Source organism: Ylistrum balloti, unplaced genomic scaffold, assembly GCF_031769215.1.
Source record: "Ylistrum balloti isolate Yb309-2 unplaced genomic scaffold, AGI_CSIRO_Ybal_v1 Utg370086, whole genome shotgun sequence".
Lineage (NCBI taxonomy): Eukaryota > Metazoa > Mollusca > Bivalvia > Pectinida > Pectinidae > Ylistrum > Ylistrum balloti.
Window position 1 is genome coordinate 310,868 of NW_026782120.1, and position 23,447 is coordinate 334,314.

General features: G+C 36.5%; 1 protein-coding gene across 1 annotated transcript; it reads right to left on the reverse strand.

The window, feature by feature from the left end:
* Nucleotides 1-1,178: 1,178 nt before the first annotated feature.
* LOC132549882 (UNC5C-like protein) lies at nt 1,179-17,712 on the reverse strand. Its single transcript, XM_060213851.1, has 4 exons — nt 16,423-17,712; nt 7,924-8,066; nt 6,484-6,955; nt 1,179-1,343 (listed from the first exon to the last, which is right to left on the reverse strand). Exons 1-4 carry the CDS (start codon nt 17,710-17,712, stop codon nt 1,179-1,181), a joined length of 2,070 nt encoding a protein of 689 aa, XP_060069834.1.
* Nucleotides 17,713-23,447: the final 5,735 nt, after the last annotated feature.

A 23,447-nucleotide genomic window follows, 5' to 3' on the forward strand; every position in this document is an offset into this window, starting at 1 on the left:
TACTGTTTCGGCTTCGAGAATTTTCTCTCGAGTTTGGTTGGAGAGATTATTGAAGTAGAAGACCAGGATCAGATCTCTGACAGTGGAAATTAACAAAGAGAATACCGATACATGAACATAATCTTAATTCAGACTCAGATTCGATAAGACTTTCCCAACATATGAACAGAAGAAAGATTTCATAAAGACTCCTGAAAAAAGGGAGATTAAGACCAGGTGTTCCGGAATAGTAAGCGTCTTCTGTTTCATAGACGGCTATCATCTGGTAAACCTTGGTCAATCCAACTAAGTAATGTCATGGTCTCAATGAGAACAGGTTATACAACATCAGAACCCACAGACAAACTTACGAACATCACACATGTCCAGCTTCATATCACATAAAAAAATAGAACATTTCTCAATGAGATCACGATGGTGACCTTCCTACAATGTATATCAATCTGCATCTTTTGAACCCCTGTGTTACGAATTTGTCCATCAGTTGACGACTTCATGCACAAAAATCGTGATAATGGGAATAGGCATTGGATAATAAATAATGCCACGTTCTCAAAGGAGAATCGGGTATACAACAACGGAACCACGTGGCATACTTTCACAAAGCACTAAAAATACGACTTTAGGAACGAGTTCAAAGTATGACGTCAGCAACACATCAAACGTTAAGATTAGCATTATCAATAATTCACAATACTTCCTTAGTACCACAGTTTTTTCTCCTTAAATAACATACATTAATGTTTTAAACCCATGTCTGAATTGTAAGCAAAGCTTTTGAACGGTTGTGAAATTATAGCGAAAAAAAATGAAACGTGAAACGACAATGACATTTTTTCTCATCCATGCATGACTTCGTTCAATCTGTAAATCTTGTAAACGATACGTTATTATGATTCTTTCACTGAAGCAATACGATTTTAGCGTTAATATATATATTGCTAACAAATAATGACAAAAGATCACATTCTCATTTATATATACACAGCACACGAACACTGCTGTAAACAGCACAATCATATATCAGCGCCACACTTTTATTCATATCATACACTTAGACCACGTGGTTCAAACAAACTAGTTTTACTTACCAAGGATAAGTATTTTTGTCCTACGTTTTACTCTCTATGAAAATTGATTTTCAACTTATGACTGAAAAATGAATTTGACAGATGATTTTAGAAATCATTTAGACGGTGATCGCTTGTTACAATTGCAGAGTTTTCATTTTCGACCGCCTCTCGACATGGTTTGAGTGGCGTTGTGTTGTGTTCCTCTGGGGGCTCAAAATATTCCTGTATAGCGTTCACGGCATCTGTCCGTCCCATCTCACCAAGGAATCTCTACAATCAGAGTAGGAACAAATTAAAAAACATCACCCATTAAATAAAACCCATATACGAAATACGATTTATATACATAATGAAACAGATATAGCCTGCCACTGGCCGTTGTCGGAATACACGTGCTACATATATTTTTGCTGTATTCGGCAGTGACGGAAAACTGCTGTATTTTAGTACTTGCGGTTACTCGACAGAATTACTCTCTGAATTTACTCAAATACTACATTTAGAAGTAAAGATGGTTTTTTAATAAGCGATTGTACATGTTGTAATACATGTCGATCTTTGAATATTCATAAAATCACTATTATATCTGATGAAGTTTGGCGTCCGTTATCGGGCAAACTTCAGCGTAACGTCAACGTCAAGGAAACACAGATTGAACAACAAAACTGTTTTAGTTTCAATCGTCTGATGTTCAAACAATGTTGTAGGATAAACAGAATACATAGTCAGTGTCTTAAAATATCTATTGTATTTTGGCTGGGGACAGAAAGACAAAAGTGGCTCACACTTGTCAGAACACAGCTTATATATTCTCTATACGTTACAAACGATGCTTTATCAGTTTAAAATGTAAAATTTTCGTTTCATTATATTATCATTTTTCATGTCATGTCTGCTCTACTGAAAAACACAAATATAGTGTGGAATTGAAATATTTTGTGGAATTGCTTTACACCACTGGGTTGACATCAAACATGCGGCAATGTCTAGCAACAAATATTAGACATATATCAAACTACAGATTAATAATAATCATAGATTTTAAAATCAAATTTCAAATAAAACTTTTTCATGCTACCAAAACATAACAAATGAATGCATTGTATTTTAAATAGCGAACTTTGTTGTACGGAAATTAGTTCCATCCCGTGCACGGTCTGTGAAGTTAACGGTGATAATCTTAATTGTACTACATTAGATAAAACTCCATTTAAAAAAAAATCATTTTGTCCGATGAAGAACATTGATCTTCTGCGTGGTTTTATTGATGATACCTCTGTAACACAGGATGAAAACATGTTTTTCCAAGAGTAGAAGACGTCACGTGACTAATCGGAACATACCAGGGCCCGTATTTCATATAACATATTACTCATACTAATATATAGGGACACATGTTTGTGTTTTAGCGATATGTCGGATACACTTTTGTGTTTTAGTGATATGTCGGATACATGTTTGTGTTTTAGTGATATGTCGGATACACTTTTGTGTTTTAGTGATATGTCGGAGACACTTTTGTGTTTTAGTGATATGTCGGATACATGTTTGTGTTTTAGTGATATGTCGGATACACTTTTGTGTTTTAGTGATATGTCGGATACATGTTTGTGTTTTAGTGATATGTCGGATACACTTTTGTGTTTTAGTGATATGTCGGATACATGTTTTATGTTTTAGTGATATGTCGGATACATGTGTGTGTTTAAGTGATATGTCGGACACATGTTTGTGTTTTAGTGATATGTCGGAGACACTTTTGTGTTTTAGCGATATGTCGGATACATGTTTGTGTTTTAGTGATATCTCGGATACATGTTTGTGTTTTAGTGATATGTCGAATACATGTTTGTGTTTAAGTGATATGTCGGATACACTTTTGTGTTTTAGTGATATGTCGGATACACTTTTGTGTTTTAGTGATATGTCGGATACACTTTTGTGTTTTAGTGATATGTCGGATACATGTTTGTGTTTTAGTGATATGTCGGATACACTTTTGTGTTTTAGTGATATGTCGGATACATGTTTGTGTTTTAGTGATATGTCGGATACACTTTTGTGTTTTAGTGATATGTCGGATACATGTTTTATTTTTTAGTGATATGTCGGATACATTTGTGTGTTTAAGTGATATTTCGGAAACATGTTTGTGTTTTAGTGATATGTCGGATACACTTTTGTGTTTTAGTGATATGTACATGTTTGTGTTTTAGTGATACGGATACATGTTTGTGTTTTAGTGATATGTCGAATACATGTTTGTGTTTTAGTGATATGTCGGATACACTTTTGTGTTTTAGTGATATGTCGGATACACTTTTGTGTTTTAGTGATATGTCGGATACACTTTTGTGTTTTAGTGATATGTCGGATACATGTTTGTGTTTTAGTGATATGTCGGATACACTTTTGTGTTTTAGTGATATGTCGGATACACTTTTGTGTTTTAGTGATATGTCGGATACATTTTTGTGTTTTAGTGATATGTCGGATACACTTTTGTGTTTTAGTGATATGTCGGATACACTTTTGTGTTTTAGTGATATGTCGGATACATGTTTGTGTTTTAGTGATATGTCGGATACACTTTTGTGTTTTAGTGATATGTCGGATACACTTTTGTGTTTTAGTGATATGTCGGATACATGTTTGTGTTTTAGTGATATGTCGAATACATGTTTGTGTTTTAGTGATATGTCGGATACACTTTTGTGTTTTAGTGATATGTCGGATACACTTTTGTGTTTTAGTGATATCGGTCGGATACACTTTTGTGTTTTAGTGATATGTCGGATACACTTTTGTGTTTTAGTGATATGTCACTTTTGTGTTTTAGTGATATGTCGGATACACTTTTGTGTTTTAGTGATATGTCGGATACACTTTTGTGTTTTAGTGATATGTACACTTTTGTGTTTTAGTGATATACACTTTTGTGTTGATATGTGACACATATGTCGGATACACTTTTGTGTTTTAGTTTAGTGATGATATGTCGGATACACTTTTGTGTTTTAGTGATATTTGGGAGACACTTTTGTGTTTTAGTGATATGTCGGATACACTTTTGTGTTTTAGTGATATGTCGGATACACTTTTGTGTTTAAGTGATATGTCACTTTTGTGTTTGATATGTGATATGTCGGATACATGTTTGTGTTTTAGTGATATGTCGGATACATGTTTGTGTTTTAGTGATATGTCGGATACATGTTTGTGTTTAAGTGATATGTCGGATACACTTTTGTGTTTTAGTGATATGTCGGATACACTTTTGTGTTTTAGCGATATGTCGGATACACTTTTGTGTTTTAGTGATATGTCGGATACACTTTTGTGTTTTAGTGATATGTCGGACACACATTTTTTTGCTTTAGTGATATGTCGGATACACTTTTGTGTTTTAGTGATATGTCGGACACACTTTTGTGTTTTAGTGATATGTCGGAGACACTTTTGTGTTTTAGTGATATGTCGGATACACTTTTGTGTTTTAGTGATATGTCGGATACATGTTTGTGTTTTAGTGATATCTCGGATACATGTTTGTGTTTTAGTGATATGTCGGATACATGTTTGTGTTTAAGTGATATGTCGGATACACTTTTGTGTTTTAGTGATATGTCGGATACACTTTTGTGTTTTAGTGATATGTCGGACACACTTTTGTGTTTTAGCGATATGTCGGATACACTTTTGTGTTTTAGTGATATGTCGGATACACTTTTGTGTTTTAGTGATATGTCGGACACACTTTTGTGTTTTAGTGATATGTCGGACACACTTTTGTGTTTTAGTGATATGTCGGAGACATTTTTGTGTTTTAGTGATATGCCAGATACATGTTTTTTGTTTTAGTGATTTGTCGGATACACTTTTGTGTTTAAGTGGTATGTCGGATACACTTTTGTGTTGTAGTGATATGTCGGAGACATTTTTGTGTTTTAGTGATATGTCGGATACATGGTTGTGTTTTAGTGATATCTCGGATACATGTTTGTGTTTTAGTGATATGTCGGAGACACTTTTGTGTTTTAGGGATATGTCGGATACACTTTTGTGTTTTAGTGATATGTCGGATACACTTTTGTGTTTTAGTGATATGTCGGATACATGTTTGTGTTTTAGTGATATGTCGGATACATGTTTGTGTTTTAGTGATATCTCGGATACACTTTTGTGTTTTAGGGATATCTCGGATACACTTTTGTGTTGTAGTGATATGTCGGAGACATTTTTGTGTTTTAGTGATATGTCGGGTACACTTTTGTGTTTTAGTGATATGTCGGATACACTTTTGTGTTTTAGTGATATGTCGGATACACTTTTTTCAATGGTATGAAGGAATTTCGTAAAGACTTTAGATAAAATCTCACTTCCAACGTTTTTTTTTCTTACAAACCACTATTTAATATTTTAAAGAGATTATATAGAAAGTTTAATTGAGAAAAGTGCTGAAATATGATAATTGTTTGATAAATACGGGCCAAGACCGCAGAATTCATGGATGATTTTAAATGCCGCAAATTAACTATTTCACAAAGTTAGCCATATTGACCGTACACAGAAACATCCTGTTCAACAGTTTCTGATCATTGATAACATATGTACAACATATATTTGGAATCGTCTGGCACATTTATATATACATAATACATGATATCAAAGATATATTTAAACCTTATCCTGATATGTGTGTGAACTGTTCTTCATAAAAGTACCTGGAGATCCTGAAGTGTGTGCACTTTTTGATTTAAGATAAAGTAGTACCTGGAGATCCTGAAGTGTGTGCGCTTTTTGATTTAAGATAAAGTAGTACCTGGAGATCCTGAAGTGTGTGCGCTTTTTGATTTAAGATAAAGTAGTACCTGGAGATCCTGAAGTGTGTGGACTTTTTGATTTAAGATAAAGTAGTACCTGGAGATCCTGAAGTGTGTGCGCTTTTTGATTTAAGATAAAGTAGTACGTAGAGATCCTGAAGTGTGTGGACTTTTTGATTTAAGATAAAGTAGTACCTGGAGATCCTGAAGTGTGTGGACTTTTTGATTTAAGATAAAGTAGTACCTGGAGATCCTGAAGTGTGTGCGCTTTTTGATTTAAGATAAAGTAGTACGTAGAGATCCTGAAGTGTGTGGACTTTTTGATTTAAGATAAAGTAGTACCTGTAGATCCTGAAGTGTGTGCACTTTTTGATTTAAGATAAAGTAGTACCTGGAGATCCTGAAGTGTGTGCACTTTTTGATTTAAGATAAAGTAGTACCTGGAGATCCTGAAGTGTGTGAACGTTTTGATTTAAGATAAAGTAGTACCTGGAGATCCTGAAGTGTGTGCACTTTTTGATTTAAGATAAAGTAGTACCTGGAGATCCTGAAGTGTGTGAACGTTTTGATTTAAGATAAAGTAATACCTGGAGATCCTGAAGTGTGTGCGCTTTTTGCTCTATCACCTGCAACAGCATCTCCGTAGGACTGGAACCAATTGTCCTGCTCTCGATCATGGGTATCATAGCGTCATAGCCTAACCTCTCTGCAAGGCCTTTCCAGTTTCTGGCTAGTGGACAGGAAACATCCAGTAGTACCTGAAGCCTCGTTCTGAGACATTGGGGAATCGTCCTGTTCGTTGGTACTGGAGTTATTCTTGGAACCCCTGCAGTATTTTCCGGTTCCTGTTGCACAATTTGTGCTATAATTCTTTCACTTTCATTTTCTCGGCCATCTTGCTGTACGTCTAAATACAGACTGAATTCGTACATGGAAGGATTTTCCCGCCGAAAACCTACACAGACATGTGGACAAAGGCCGTGCCAGATGCTGAGGTACTGTATGCGATTTAGTCTACTGTTAGTCTGGTCAATCATTGTCCATCCTCTGGATAAATGTCTGAAAAAATGAAAAAAATACATCCATGTTAGCCACAGATATTCTTTTAATCAGCGAAACAGTAAGAAATCTATTATTACAACACTCTTCGGTTGATCCAAAAAGGCGATTGATTGAAAATAAAGTTAACCTGTTTATAAAGACCACTGGCATGTAAAAGCTTTTTTCGACCCCCTTAAATATCTATGAATGGTCCGTTTATGAACGAAAGTGACACGAAGGGAAGTAACTCTAGTAGATTATAATGTTATCTATTTTCTCCCTCTCCCACCAAACTATGGTCAATGTTACATAACTCAATAGTAATACATAGTTAGAAATATGATAATGTCTATTTAGAAGAATGCGTGTTTATAATAACCACTTATCGACGTTAAAATGTTTACACGGTTAATCAAACTATGTACATTCTATATAGCTACATGACATTCAAGTCACTTTTCCACGCCATCTTCAAAGACCCGTATGAACAGGTTCTGGCTTGGCCAGCATGCCACGTATTCATTCATTAGAATCGTAACAGGGTTTATAACATACACATGGACTTGACGATGCTCAAAACTTATCTGATATATGATAATTACAAAATTTATTATCATGTGGCTGCTGCACCTTCCGGACTCGATTCTTTTCTTTCAATCACTTTAGATTTTCCTTAGTCGCCTCCAAGGCTTCGAAATTTAGGCCCTTAGAATCGCTGACGAGTTCTAAAAGGACGAAACAGCCGTATGATTCAGTTCGATTCATTATTTGTCTCTAGTGTATCTAAATTTAAATCATCAGGAGTTTTTCACATGTGTATTTTGTATAATTTTAAGTACCTAACGCCAGAATATCGACAGTTTACACATCAACATTTATACAAGTTTTCAGAAACTCAATCCGATTTTAATATCTCAATATTTTATTGACAGAATGGTATACTCTCCGATATTGATAAATGTACCGTCAGAATCACCAAGACTTACTTCAGGACGACGAAAACATCTTTTTCCGTTCCTTCTAATAAGAAAAGCTTTTCAGGACATATAAGCTTGCTGCCATATTTAGCCTCGTTGTTAATCGCCCACTGTAGTGCACAGTTGGTCTTGTTGAGAAAATACACCCTGATCTACAATGATACAACACGTACTTTTTAAATACAGGGCAAACAAGCCGATTTTAAGTGGACCCTGTCCGACTGGGTAGACATAAATTGCTATTAGTTGCATATATACACTTTACCTGTAATAGATATATGATGTTTTTTGGCTTGCTTAATCAAGAAATATGTACTCCGATTCTCGACCCGATCTCAACTGTTTGCAAAGTACTTACTATAAACTCGACCCTTAAGGTTATCAAAACAAGCAAGTCAATTTAAAAAAGAAACCGAAAAAAGAAAATCGACTTTCCAGAACAGACATACAATCTTTGTTGTACAGAAACCCATCTTCCGACCTTGTCACTTTTTCTATAGATCAATTTGGAATTTCATCATTTGCCAGCTGATACCTCAGGCTTTTGGTGGGCCTGTCGTATTGATAAAGTGTACATCAGGCTTATTGTGGGCCTGTCGTATTGATAAAGTGTACCTCAGGCTTATTTTGGGCCTGACGTATTGATAAATGTACATCAGGTTTATTTTGGGCCAGTCGTATTGATAAAGTGTACCTCAGGTTTATTTTGGGCCTGTCGTATTGATAAAGTGTACCTCAGGTTTATTGTGGGCCTGTCGTATTGATAAAGAGTACATCAGGTTTATTGTGGGCCTGACGTATTGATAAAGTGTACCTCAGGTTTATTTTGGGCCTGTCGTATTGATAAAGTGTACATCAGGTTTATTTTGGGTCTGTCGTATTGATAAATGTACATCAGGCTTATTTTGGGCCTGACGTATTGATAAATGTACATCAGGCTTATTTTTGGCCTGTCGTATTGATAAAGTGTACCTCAGGTTTATTTTGGGCCTGTCGTATTGATAAAGAGTACATCAGGTTTATTTTGGGTCTGTCGTATTGATAAAGTGTACCTCAGGCTTATTTTGGGCCTGACGTATTGATAAATGTACATCAGGTTTATTTTGGGCCTGTCGTATTGATAAAGTGTACCTCAGGTTTATTTTGGGCCTGTCGTATTGATAAAGAGTACATCAGGTTTATTTTGGGTCTGTCGTATTGATAAAGTGTACCTCAGGCTTATTTTTGGCCTGTCGTATTGATAAAGAGTACATCAGGTTTATTTTGGGCCTGACGTATTGATAAATGTACATCAGGCTTATTTTTGGCCTGTCGTATTGATAAAGTGTACCTCAGGTTTATTTTGGGCCTGTCGTATTGATAAATGTACATCAGGTTTATTTTGGGCCTGTCGTATTGATAAAGTGTACATCAGGTTTATCGTATTGATAAAGTGTACATCAGGTTTATTTTGGGCCTGTCGTATTGATAAAGTGTACATCAGGTTTATTTTGGGCCTGTCGTATTGATAAAGTGTACCTCAGGTTTATTTTGGGCCTGTCGTATTGATAAATGTACATCAGGTTTATTTTGGGCCTGTCGTATTGATAAAGAGTACATCAGGTTTATTTTGGGCCTGTCGTATTGATAAAGTGTACATCAGGTTTATTTTGGGCCTGTCGTATTGATAAAGTGTACATCAGGTTTATTTTGGGCCTGTCGTATTGATAAAGAGTACATCATGTTTATTTTGGGCCTGTCGTATTGATATGTACATCAGGTTTATTTTGGGCCTGTCGTATTTGATCAGGTTTATTTTGGGCCTGTCGTATTGATAAAGATGTACATCAGGTTTATTTTGGGCCTGTCGTATTGATAAAGTAGTACATCAGGTTTATTTTGGGCCTGTCGTATTGATAAAGTGTACCTCAGGTTTATTTTGGGCCTGTCGTATTGATAAAGTGTACATCAGGTTTATTTTGGGCCGTTCTTATTGTTTATGTGTACATCAGGTTTATTTTGGGCCTGTCGTATTGATAAAGTGTACATCAGGTTTATTTTGGGCCTGTCGTATTGATAAAGTGTACATCAGGTTTATTTTGGGCCTGGTTTGATTGTTCAGGTTTATTTTGGGCCTGTCGTATTGATAAAGTGTACATCAGGTTTATTTTGGGCCTGTCGTATTATTGATAAAGATGTACATCAGGTTTATTTTGGGCCTGTCGTATTGATAAAGTGTACATCAGGTTTATTTTGGGCCTGTCGTATTGATAAAGTGTACATCAGGTTTATTTTGGGCCTGTCGTATTGATAAATAGTACATCAGGTTTATTTTGGGCCTGTCGTATTGATAAAGTGTACATCAGGTTTATTTTGGGCCTGTCGTATTGATAAAGTTTATTTTGGGCCTGTCGTATTGATAAAGTGTACATCAGGTTTATTTTGGGCCTGTCGTATTGATAAAGGTTTATTTTGTACATCAGGTTTATTTTGGGCCTGTCGTATTGATAAAGTGTACATCAGGTTTAGGTATTGATTCAGGTTTATTTTGGGCCTGTCGTATTGATAAAGTGTACATCAGGTTTATTTTGGGCCTGTCGTATTGATAAAGTGTACCTCAGGTTTATTTTGGGCCTGTCGTATTGATAAAGTGTACATCAGGTTTATTTTGGGCCTGTCGTATTGATAAAGTGTACATCAGGCTTATTTTGGGCCTGTCGTATTGATAAAGTGTACATCAGGTTTATTTTGGGCCTGTCGTATTGATAAAGTGTACATCAGGTTTATTTTGGGCCTGTCGTATTGATAAAGTGTACATCAGGTTTATTTTGGGCCTGTCGTATTGATAAAGTGTACATCAGGTTTATTTTGTACATCAGGTTTATTTTGGGCCTGTCGTATTGATAAAGTGTACATCAGGTTTATTTTGGGCCTGTCGTATTGATAAAGTACATCAGGTTTACCTGTCGTATTGATAAAGTGTACATCAGGTTTATTTTGGGCCTGTCGTATTGATAAAGTGTACATCAGGTTTATTTTGGGCCTGTCGTATTGATAAAGTGTACATCAGGTTTATTTTGGGCCTGTCGTATTGATAAAGAGTACATCAGGTTTATTTTGGGCCTGTCGTATTGATAAAGTGTACATCAGGCTTATTTTGGGCCTGTCGTATTGATAAAGTGTACATCAGGTTTATTTTGGGCCTGTCGTATTGATAAATGTACATCAGGTTTATTTTGGGCCTGTCGTTTATTTTGGGCCTGTCGTATAAAGTGTACATCAGGTTTATTTTGGGCCTGTCGTATCTATAAAGTGCACATCAGGTTTATTTTGGGGATGTGTTTTTTCTATTGTGTACATCAGTTTTATTTTGGGCCTGTCGTATTGATAAAGTGTACATCAGGTTTATTTTGGGCCTGTCGTATTGATAAAGTTTCCCTCAGGTTTATTTTGGGCCTGTCGTATTGATAAAGTGTACATCAGGTTTATTTTGGGCCTGTCGTATTGATAAAGTGTACATCAGGTTTATTTTGGGCCTGTCGTATTGATAAAGTGTACATCAGGTTTATTTTGGGCCTGTCGTATTGATAAAGTGTACATCAGGTTTATTTTGGGCCTGTCGTATTGATAAAGTGTACATCAGGTTTATTTTGGGCCTGTCGTATTGATAAAGTGTACATCAGGTTTATTTTGGGCCTGTCGTATTGATAAAGTGTACCTCAGGTTTATTTTGGGCCTGTCGTATTGATAAAGTGTACATCAGGTTTATTTTGGGCCTGATTGATTGTACATCAGGTTTATTTTGGGCCTGATAAAGTGTACCTCAGGCTTATTTTGGGCCTGTCGTATTGATAAAGTGTACATCAGGTTTATTTTGGGCCTGTCGTATTGATAAAGTGTACATCAGGTTTATTTTGGGCCTGTCGTATTGATAAAGTGTACATCAGGTTTATTTTGGGCCTGTCGTATTGATAAAGTGTACCTCAGGTTTATTTTGGGCCTGTCGTATTGATAAAGTGTACATCAGGTTTATTTTGGGCCTGTCGTATTGATAAAGTGTACATCAGGCTTATTTTGGGTCTGTCGTATTGATAAAGTGTACATCAGGCTTATTTTGGGCCTGTCGTATTGATAAAGTGTACATCAGGTTTATTTTGGGCCTGTCGTATTGATAAATGTACATCAGGTTTATTTTGGGCCTGACGTATTGATAAAGTGTACCTCAGGTTTATTTTGGGCCTGTCGTATTGATAAATGTACATCAGGTTTATTTTGGGCCTGTCGTATTGATAAAGTGTACATCAGGCTTATTTTGGGCCTGTCGTATTGATAAAGTGTACCTCAGGTTTATTTTGGGCCTGTCGTATTGATAAAGTGTACATCAGGTTTATTTTGGGTCTGTCGTATTGATAAAGTGTACATCAGGTTTATTTTGGGCCTGTCGTATTGATAAAGTGTATCAGGTTTAGCCTGTCGTATTGATAAAGTGTACATCAGGTTTATTTTGGGCCTGTCGTATTGATAAAGTGTACATCAGGTTTATTTTGGGCCTGTTATGATAAAGAGTACATCAGGTTTATTTTGGGCCTGTCGTATTGATAAAGTGTACATCAGGTTTATTTTGGGCCTGTCGTATTGATAAAGAGTACATCAGGCTTATTTTGGGCCTGTCGTATTGATAAAGTGTACATCAGGCTTATTTTGGGCCTGTCGTATTGATAAAGTGTACATCAGGCTTATTTTGGGCCTGTCGTATTGATAAAGTGTACATCAGGTTTATTTTGGGCCTGTCGTATTGATAAAGTGTACATCAGGTTTATTTTGGGCCTGTCGTATTAAAAAAAAAGCTTGATGTACTCTTTATCACTCTCACAACTCCACAATTAGTCTGAGGTACCCTTAATCACTCACACAGCCCCACAATTAGTCTGGGGTACCCTTAATCACTCCCACAGCCCCACAATTAGTCTGAGGTACCCTTAATCACTCCCACAGCCCCACAATTAGTCTGAGGTACCCTTAATCACTCCCACAGCCCCACAATTAGTCTGAGGTACCCTTAATCACTCTCACAACTCCACAATTAGTCTGGGGTACCCTTAATCACTCTCACAGCCCCACAATTAGTCTGAGGTACCCTTAATCACTCTCACAACTCCACAATTAGTCTGAGGTACCCTTAATCACTCACACAGCCCCACAATTAGTCTGGGGTACCCTTAATCACTCACACAGTCCCACAATTAGTCTGAGGTACCCTTAATCACTCACACAGCCCCACAATTAGTCTGGGGTACCCTTAATCACTCCCACAGCCCCACAATTAGTCTGGGGTACCCTTAATCACTCCCACAGCCCCACAATTAGTCTGAGGTACCCTTAATCACTCCCACAGCCCCACAATTACCCTGAGGTACCCTTAATCACTCCCACAGCCCCACAATTAGTCTGGGGTACCCTTAATCACTCCCACAGCCCCACAATTAGTCTGGGGTACCCTTAATCACTCCCACAGCCCCACAATTAGTCTGGGGTACCCTTAATCACTCACACAGCCCCACAATTAGTCTGAGGTACCCTTAATCACTCCCACAGCCCCACAATTAGTCTGAGGTACCCTTAATCACTCACACAGCCCCACAATTAGTCTGAGGTACCCTTAATCACTCCCACAGCCCCACAATTAGTCTGGGGTACCCTTAATCACTCTCACAGCTCCACAATTAGTCTGAGGTACCCTTAATCACTCTCACAGCCCCACAATTAGTCTGGGGTACCCTTAATCACTCTCACAGCCCCACAATTAGTCTGGGGTACCCTTAATCACTCACACAGCCCCACAATTAGTCTGGGGTACCCTTAATCACTCCCACAGCCCCACAATTAGTCTGATGTACGATTAATCACTCTCACAGCCCCACAATTAGTCTGGGGTACCCTTAATCACTCCCACATCCCCACAATTAGTCTGGGGTACCCTTAATCACTCTCACAGCCCCACAATTAGTCTGGGGTACCCTTAATCACTCCCACATCCCCACAATTAGTCTGGGGTACCCTTAATCACTCTCACAGCCCCACAATTAGTCTGGGGTACCCTTAATCACTCTCACAGCCCCACAATTAGTCTGAGGTACCCTTTAAAAGCTTGCCAAGTCAAAAATAAGTCTGATGTACTATTTATCGTTCCGACAGGCCCAATACATACATACGTGATATTTGGCTGACCTTACTGTTGACAGAGCATGGACAATTTATAAACAAACAGGTGCGCGGATAAGTAACCGTTTGATGAATACAAGCACTTAAAAACAACTAGAATAGTAACTGTTAATCTACAAATGTGCTGATAAAACCGTCGGAATTTGTAGTAAGAAGTGTCCACATTTATATCAGCTATTTTTTGTATAATCAATAGAACTGGGGAAACACCTTCATAAACCATGGCGGCCCAGTTATGTCAATCAATCAAGATAAAACTTCTAGAAGGACAGACTTCAAAGACTATTAGAGTATACTGTAGCTACCTGATAAAATCTCAGAGAGTACCGCTACTGAAGTAACTCACGGACATAACCGCTACTGAAGTAACTCACGGACATAACCGCTACTGAAGTAACTCACGGATATAACCGCTACTGAAGTAACTCACGGATATAACCGCTACTGAAGTAACTCACGGATATAACCGCTACTGAAGTAACTCACGGATATAACCGCTACTGAAATAACTCACGGATATAACCGCTACTGAAATAACTCACGGATATAACCGCTACTGATGTAACTCACGGATATAACCGCTACTGAAGTAGCTCACGGATATAACCGCTACTGAAGTAACTCACGGATATAACCGCTACTGATGTAACTCACGGATATAACCGCTACTGAAGTAACTCACGGATATAACCGCTACTGAAGTAACTCACGGATATAACCGCTACTGAAATAACTCACGGATATAACCGCTACTGAAGTAACTCACGGATATAACCGCTACTGAAATAACTCACGGATATAACCGCTACTGAAATAACTCACGGATATAACCGCTACTGATGTAACTCACGGATATAACCGCTACTGAAGTAACTCACGGATATAACCGCTACTGAAGTAACTCACGGATATAACCGCTGCTGAAATAACTCACGGATATAACCGCTACTGAAGTAACTCACGGATATAACCGCTACTGAAATAACTCACGGATATAACCGCTACTGAAGTAACTCACGGATATAACCGCTACTGAAATAACTCACGGATATAACCGCTACTGAAGTAACTCACGGATATAACCGCTACTGAAGTAACTCACGGATATAACCGCTACTGATGTAACTCACGGATATAACCGCTACTGAAGTAACTCACGGATATAACCGCTACTGAAGTAACTCACGGATATAACCGCTACTGAAGTAACTCACGAATATAAGCGCTACAGAAGTAACTAACGGATATAACCGCTACTGAAGTAACTCACGGATATAACCGCTACTGAAGTAACTCACGGATATAACCGCTACTGAAATAACTCACGGACATAACCGCTACTGAAGTAACTCACGGACATAACCGCTACTGAAGTAACTCACGGATATAACCGCTACTGAAATAACTCACGGACATAACCGCTACTGATGTAACTCACGGATATAACCGATACTGAAGTAACTCACGGACACAACCGCTACTGATGTAACTCACGGATATAACCGCTACTGAAGTAACTCACGGATATAACCGATACTGAAGTAACTCACGGACACAACCGCTACTGAAGTAACTCACGGATATAACCGCTACTAAAGTAACTAGCGTATACAACCGCTACTAAAGTAACTCACGGACATAACCGCTACTGAAGTAACTCACGGATATAACCGCTACTAAAGTAACTCACGGACATAACCGATACTGAAGTAACTCACGGATATAACCGCTACTAAAGTAACTAGCGTATACAACCGCTACTAAAGTAACTCACGGACATAATCGCTACTGAAGTAACTCACGGATATAACCGCTACTAAAGTAACTCACGGACATAACCGCTACTGAAGTAACTCACGTATATAACCGCTACTGAAGTAACTCACGGACATAACCGCTACTGAAGTAACTCACGGATATAACCGCTACTGAAGTAACTCACTGACATAACCGCTACTGAAGTAACTCACGGATATAACCGCTACTGAAGTAACTCACGGACATAACCGCTACTGAAGTAACTCACGGACATAACCGCTACTGATGTAACTCACGGATATAACCGATACTGATGTAACTCACGGATATAACCGCTACTGAAGTAACTCACGGACACAACCGCTACTGAAGTAACTCACGGACATAACCGCTACTGAAGTAACTCACGGATATTATCACTAATGTTCATCAAGTTACGAATATTACACTGATGTTGATTCAAATCTTAAATAAAATCGCTAAAACAATGTGTTCTAGGAGTATTCGCTACATTGTAACAGTGACTGCTAATGGGTGGTGTTGGGTTACCTGTTGGTTTTCGATTCCTTGCTTAATGCCTTCAGAGAATACAGCAACCTGCAGCCACTTTCTACCCAGTTCACCTTCTGGAGGACATTGAAGACAGGTATATAATGTAAAAGTATCAATATTTAGCTGACACGTACTCGAGGTCAGTACGCATGCTTCACTTTTGCTGTTTGGCGTACACATTACTTCCCATTTTTTCTGTGAGAAAAGGTCCGTTTCACTTTTCATCACCTGAATATGTCGTGTATCAAACGAACAGTGCATATAACTTAATATACAGGGTTTGTTGAGCTTAATTCCATGCGGTCCTACAAACACAACAGGGCTCACCAGTGCCTGGTTTGGCTGCATAAACGGATTGTCAGTTAAATCCCAGTTTAATAACAGTGTGATGATTTTTGTTTCGCCTTCATTCACAGCTCCGGGAGGAACTTCAACTGAAATCCCCATATTATCCAAAACGAGGAATCCTCCATTGTACCCTATACGCCGAGTAATATACACAACCAGTTTATCTCCGACTACAGCAGTTACACTCCTGTCTACGACCTTCTTAATATTCATCCAAGCAGTACTGAAGGCCGAGTTATGACTATGAACGGAACTCAAATCCATGTCTGGTTGTCTCTCCTCATCTTGAGGGTACCGATGTTGTCTCCCCTCATCTTGAGGGCACCGAGGTTGTCTCCCCCCATCTTGAGGGTATCGAGGTTGTCTCACCTCATCTTCAGGCCACCGAGGTTGTCTCCCCTCATCTTCAGGGTACCGAGGTTGTCTCCCCTCATCATTAGGGAATCGAGGTTGTCTCCCCTCATCTTCAGGGTACCGAGGTTGTCTCCCCTCATCTCGAGGGAATCGAGGTTGTCTCCCCTCATCTTGAGAATATGGAGGTTGCATCACCTCATCTCGAGGGTTTGAATTTCGTTGGATTCCTGTGACCTCTGTTGACCTTTCGGGTTCATCAGGGACATACACGGGGTTAAAGCGAGTGTTCGCGCCAGGACGTCTTCTAGTAGTAGAAGGTTCCTCTTCCCATAACCAGTAAGGCGACTGTTGATTTGGTGATACAGCAGCGTGACCGCTACACAAGTTACAGCTCGTATGATGGTTCCTGTGTCGACAACCTTCACACCGACGATTTCCCAGTCGTTTGTATAATACTATACATAATAATATAATGATGAGTGTACAGAGAAAGGCTAGAACACCTAATACCCCTATCAGAAGGACGTCGGTCCTATCCTCTGTCATACTATCATTTTTAGCATTTCCTTGTGTACGATCATACATATCCGGCTTAACTTAGGAAGATCCTAAGCAGGAACAATGTGCTCTGAAAAAAACAAGTAAACTATGGTCAAAATGGGCCGCATATCACGCTACAACAATTTATACATCATCATTCTTTATTCCTCAAAGCTGAGAGTACAGAAAAAGAAAGTTTAAAGCGAAATGGAAATTTAGAAGAAAAAAAACGGTGCTAAAATTGGTCTTGTCATGTTGAAGTGGACAGCGTGGAGTTTAATTTCTTTCAGAATAATATTTTTAGCTTTGTATTGGAGATTACTATTTGGGCAGTCTCGAATCTGTGTCTACGCACCAAACACCAGCTTTACAGGAAGTGAACTTTTCATTGTGTTTACATGTGGTCATGTTATGAAGAATTTCCGAGTTGGAGTTTGCTGAAATGTAAGTACTTTGTTACCAGGACAGTGCTGTTGATTTTAAGATAGGTGTTTAGAAATAAATTTCTTCTGTAAAGTTGTAGTATTCGGTTGGAATTAGCAGTATTTTTCCATTTTTAGCATTTTTTCAGCTGGTAACCTTAACAGACAAATGTCAGACATCAGGGGGATTTTTTTATTTACACAAATTTCATCTCTCCACTATTGATGTAATTGTTATGTAGTTTATAATTATATATTCATGTAATGATGTATTTTTCATAACCATACTGCTATACCTGTACATCTCAAACTTGACCAATACTTTCAGGAAAAATGCAAATTAACTGTTTACTACTACTTGATAATCTTTAGTATGATCATTGGTTAAAATAATTCAGATAAACATTTGTGTGGAAAGATTCTACAAACGACACGCAAGTGAATAGAACAGACATATTTCATGTGTAAAGATTGTACAAAAGACACGCAAAAGAATAGAACAGACATATTTTTTTTATGTGTAAAGATTGTACAAAAGACACGCAAGTGAATATAACAGATATGTTTTTTATGTGTAAAGATTGTACAAAAGACACGCAAGTGAATATAACAGACATGTTTTATGTGTGGAAAGATTCTACAAACGACACGCAAAAGAATAGAACAGACATCTTTCATGTGTAAAGATTGTACAAAAGACACGCAAGTGAATATAACAGACATGTTTTATGTGTGGAAAGATTCTACAAACGACACGCAAAAGAATAGAACAGACATCTTTCATGTGTAAAGATTGTACAAAAGACACGCAAGTGAATATAACAGACATGTTTTATGTGTGGAAAGATTCTACAAACGACACGCAAGTGAATATAACAGACATATTTCATGTGTAAAGATTGTACAAAAGACACGCAAGTGAATATAACAGACATGTTTTATGTGTGTAAAGATTCTACAAACGACACGCAAGTGAATATAACAGACATGTTTTATGTGTAAAGATTGTACAAAAGACACGCAAGTGAATATAACAGACATGTTTCATGTGTAAAGATTGTACAAAAAACACGCAAGTGAATATAACAGACATGTTTCATGTGTAAAGATTGTACAAAAGACACGCAAGTGAATATAACAGACATGTTTTATGTGTGGAAAGATTCTACAAACGACACGCAAGTGAATATAACAGACATGTTTCATGTGTAAAGATTGTACAAAAGACACGCAAGTGAATATAACAGACATGTTTTATGTGTGGAAAGATTCTACAAACGACACGCAAAAGAATAGAACAGACATCTTTCATGTGTAAAGATTGTACAAAAGACACGCAAGTGAATATAACAGACATGTTTTATGTGTGGAAAGATTCTACAAACGACACGCAAGTGAATATAACAGACATATTTCATGTGTAAAGATTGTACAAAAGACACGCAAGTGAATATAACAGACATGTTTTATGTGTGGAAAGATTCTACAAAAGACACGCAAGTGAATATAACAGACATGTTTTATGTGTAAAGATTGTACAAAAGACACGCAAGTGAATATAACAGACATGTTTCATGTGTAAAGATTGTACAAAAAACACGCAAGTGAATATAACAGACATGTTTCATGTGTAAAGATTGTACAAAAGACACGCAAGTGAATATAACAGACATGTTTCATGTGTAAAGATTGTACAAAAAACACGCAAGTGAATATAACAGACATGTTTCATGTGTAAAGATTGTACAAAAGACACGCAAGTGAATATAACAGACATGTTTCATGTGTAAAGATTGTACAAAAAACACGCAAGTGAATATAACAGACATGTTTCATGTGTAAAGATTGTACAAAAAACACGCAAGTGAATATAACAGACATGTTTCATGTGTAAAGATTGTACAAAAGACACGCAAGTGAATATAACAGACATGTTTCATGTGTAAAGATTGTACAAAAGACACGCAAGTGAATATAACAGACATGTTTCATGTGTAAAGATTGTACAAAAGACACGCAAGTGAATATAACAGACATGTTTCATGTGTAAAGATTGTACAAAAGACACGCAAGTGAATATAACAGACATGTTTCATGTGTAAAGATTGTACAAAAGACACGCAAGTGAAAAGATTTAACACGTAGATACGGAATGGAACCCGGGACGGCTAGGTGATAACTGTTTCCGATAAGGGTGTGCAGTAGCCTCAATACCTCGTGTATGTATACAGCCGTACAGGAAGTGAACATGATTTTTTTCAACATTTTTGTAATTTGTCGTCTACTGAATATAGGGAAAATGAAACAGTGAGTGAGTTTTTGAAGAATTATGATTCTGATGTATCAGACGATATCATGCACGAGTTAGATGTTGATATTTCTGAAGACGAAGTTGTTAGCGTTATTGGCAAATTAAGTACTGATAAAACGTGTGGTCACGATTTGTTAATTAACGAGTTTTTTATCAAGGGTAAAGAAATTTTAATTCCATGTCTTGTAAAATTATTCAATAATGTTTTTAAATCTGGAATATATCCTTCTATTTGGTCAATAGGTAATATTGTACCTATATATAAGAAAGGAGATACAAACGATACTAATAACTACAGAGGAATTACCCTGGTAAGTTGTCTAGCCAAAATATTCACTGCAACCTTAAATAATCGATTGATGGAATTCGATACCGCTTACTCAAAAATATCTGATTCCCAATTCGGTTTTAGAAAAAAATATGTCTACAACAGATGCTATATTTAGTTTAAACTTTATTTTATTTTAAACTGTATAACATTTCAGCAATACAAACAGTTTCGAAAACAAGTACAAAGTAATTAATCCGTCTACTGAATTTACGAAGCTATATTGACTAATATTATACATTATATATTGAGCATAACATAATTAGGGAAATGAAGATTGGGAAGAAAGGGGGAGGGGGGATGCAAAGGAGTTGACAGAAAAGTTGAAGGAGTTAAAGAATGAAGCAATGCAAATATGCTGCATTAAGGGGAAAGCTGAAATCAAACTTAAATTTGGACACACATGGTTGACCGTACATGTCAAGTAAGTCTATAATACATCAGTGGTAAGTAAACACAATTTTACAAAAACGACCCGTGAAATTGGAGAATCAGTACTGTACCACAGTCAACTGTAATCTCACATAGTACAAATATCATTACACAGAACTATGACAATATGCATATAAAATTTTACATACGTAATCTACATTGAAATGCCATGCCGAACAAGTGAATGCTATATTTGTTTTACAATCATTAATTAGTAGAACTTTGAAAAATAAAAGGAAACTATACGGTTGTTTTATAGATTATAAGAAAGCGTTTGATTATGTAAATAGGCAAAATTTATGGTACAAGCTCATTAAAGAAGGTGTGGAGGGTAAAATATTATACGTGCCTTGTACAATGATATAAAATGTTGTGTTAAATCTAATGATTCTTTGTCCGATTTCTTCAGTTGTAAGAACGGATTGTTTCAAGGCGAAGTAATGTCGCCGATTTTATTTTCCTTACATATTAACGATTGTGAGATGCACTTTTTAACAGAAAATTGTCCTTCAATTGAACTTCAAACTATTAATCTATTTTTATTAATGTATGCAGATGATATGATATTATTAGCTGAATCGGCAGAAGGATTGCAAAAAATGTTGGATTCATTATTACAATATACTAATAAATGGAATTTAACTGTAAATGTTGACAAAACTAAAGTGATGGTTTTCAGAAATGGTGGTAAGTTGAAGGAGACAGATAAATGGTTTTATAATGGTAGTTTGTTAGAAAATGTTGATAGTTTTAATTATCTTGGAATAATGATGAAATTTAATGGTAAATTCAATTTGACGCAACAGAAAATAGCTGAGCAAGGAAGGAAGGCATTATTTGGTATAACAAACATTTGTAAGAAACATTATTTCAATATTGAAACTCAACTTAGCGTTTTTGACACTTTCGTATGTAGCATACTGAACTATGGATCTGAAGTTTGGGGTTTCCATAAGGCGTCAGATATAGAAAAGTTACATGTAAATTTTTGCAAGAGAATCTTAGGGGTTAAGAAAAGTACACCAAACGTAATGATATATCAAGAATTGGGCAGGTTACCTTTAAGTATAATTCGAAAATTTAGAATTTTTAAATATTGGATTAAACTAAGAAATTCAGAAAATTGTATTCTTAAGTCGTGTTATAAAGAAATGCTTGATAGGGGGAGTGAATGGACAAATAGTGTAAAGGACGAGTTATTTAAAATGGAATTAGGATATTTGTGGAACAGTAATTATTTTAGTAATGAAGCTTTTATTCTGAATGTAATTAAATGTAGGATGTGTGATGTTTTTCAGCAAGAATGTGTGGGTTTGATTGAGTTGTTTTCAAAGTGTTCATTGTATAAATTTATTAGTGGTAAATTTTGTCTGAAACAGTATTTAACAAAATCTATTGGTTCACAAAATATCAAAGAAATTGCAAAAATTAGATTATCATCGCACAAATTGTATATTGAAACCGGTAGATACAATAACGTTGAAATAATTGATAGAGTTTGCAACTTTTGTACGAGTGGCGATATTGAAGATGAGTATCACTTTATTTCAAAATGCGAACATTATAAAGATATAAGGAAACGTTTTATTAAAAAGTATTACTATATGAAACCAAGTATGGCAAAATTTATACAACTTTTGGAAACAGAAAACACTAAAGATCTGTCGAATTTAGGAAAATTTATAAGTATTAGTAACATAAGGAGAATAAATACTGTTTAAGACATTAATTTAATTTATATGTGTAGAGTTAGATATATGGACTTATTCTCTACACTTTGATCCTGTGTACGTGGTCTGTGTGTGCTGTGTGCTATTTATTTCCTATGTTTGTTGTTGTGTTTGTACTTGCACTGTAAATATATGCACTGTACTGATAAACCGTAAGGTTTAAAGTAAATAAACTGATGAACTGACATGTGTTACAATAATGTAACACACACAGATAAACACACTCACATTTTATATTTATACTTTTTATATTTATATTTACAGGTGGAGTCAATCATACATTGAATGAAAATGGTCTACACTTACGAGAGATTCGATACTTTCGGTACATGAGCTAATGGATAATGCATTTTCAGCGAGATATACCAAATGTTGAATTTGTTACATGCCCAAGATACACGCTTAATGTGCCTTATTTTTTTTAGATTTAATTTTCATAAAATACATGAGTATTTGATTATGAAAATTGATAAATAGGTCCGTAATGTATCTAATTTCACAATATTATGTGTATCCTTACCTCTGTATGTCAATAAGCGAAATTGCACTATAATAAA

Excerpts from the sequence above, each read along its gene's own strand:
- LOC132549882 (XM_060213851.1), bottom strand. The coding sequence starts at position 17,712 with ATGTATGATCGTACACAAGGAAATGCTAAAAATGATAGTATGACAGAG. Across the intron at positions 6,956-7,923 it reads GATGTTTTCGTCGTCCTGAA|ACATTTATCCAGAGGATGGA; the intron begins GTAAGTCTTGGT and ends TCATTTTTTCAG. Across the intron at positions 1,344-6,483 it reads ACACACTTCAGGATCTCCAG|AGATTCCTTGGTGAGATGGG; the intron begins GTATTACTTTAT and ends CTCTGATTGTAG.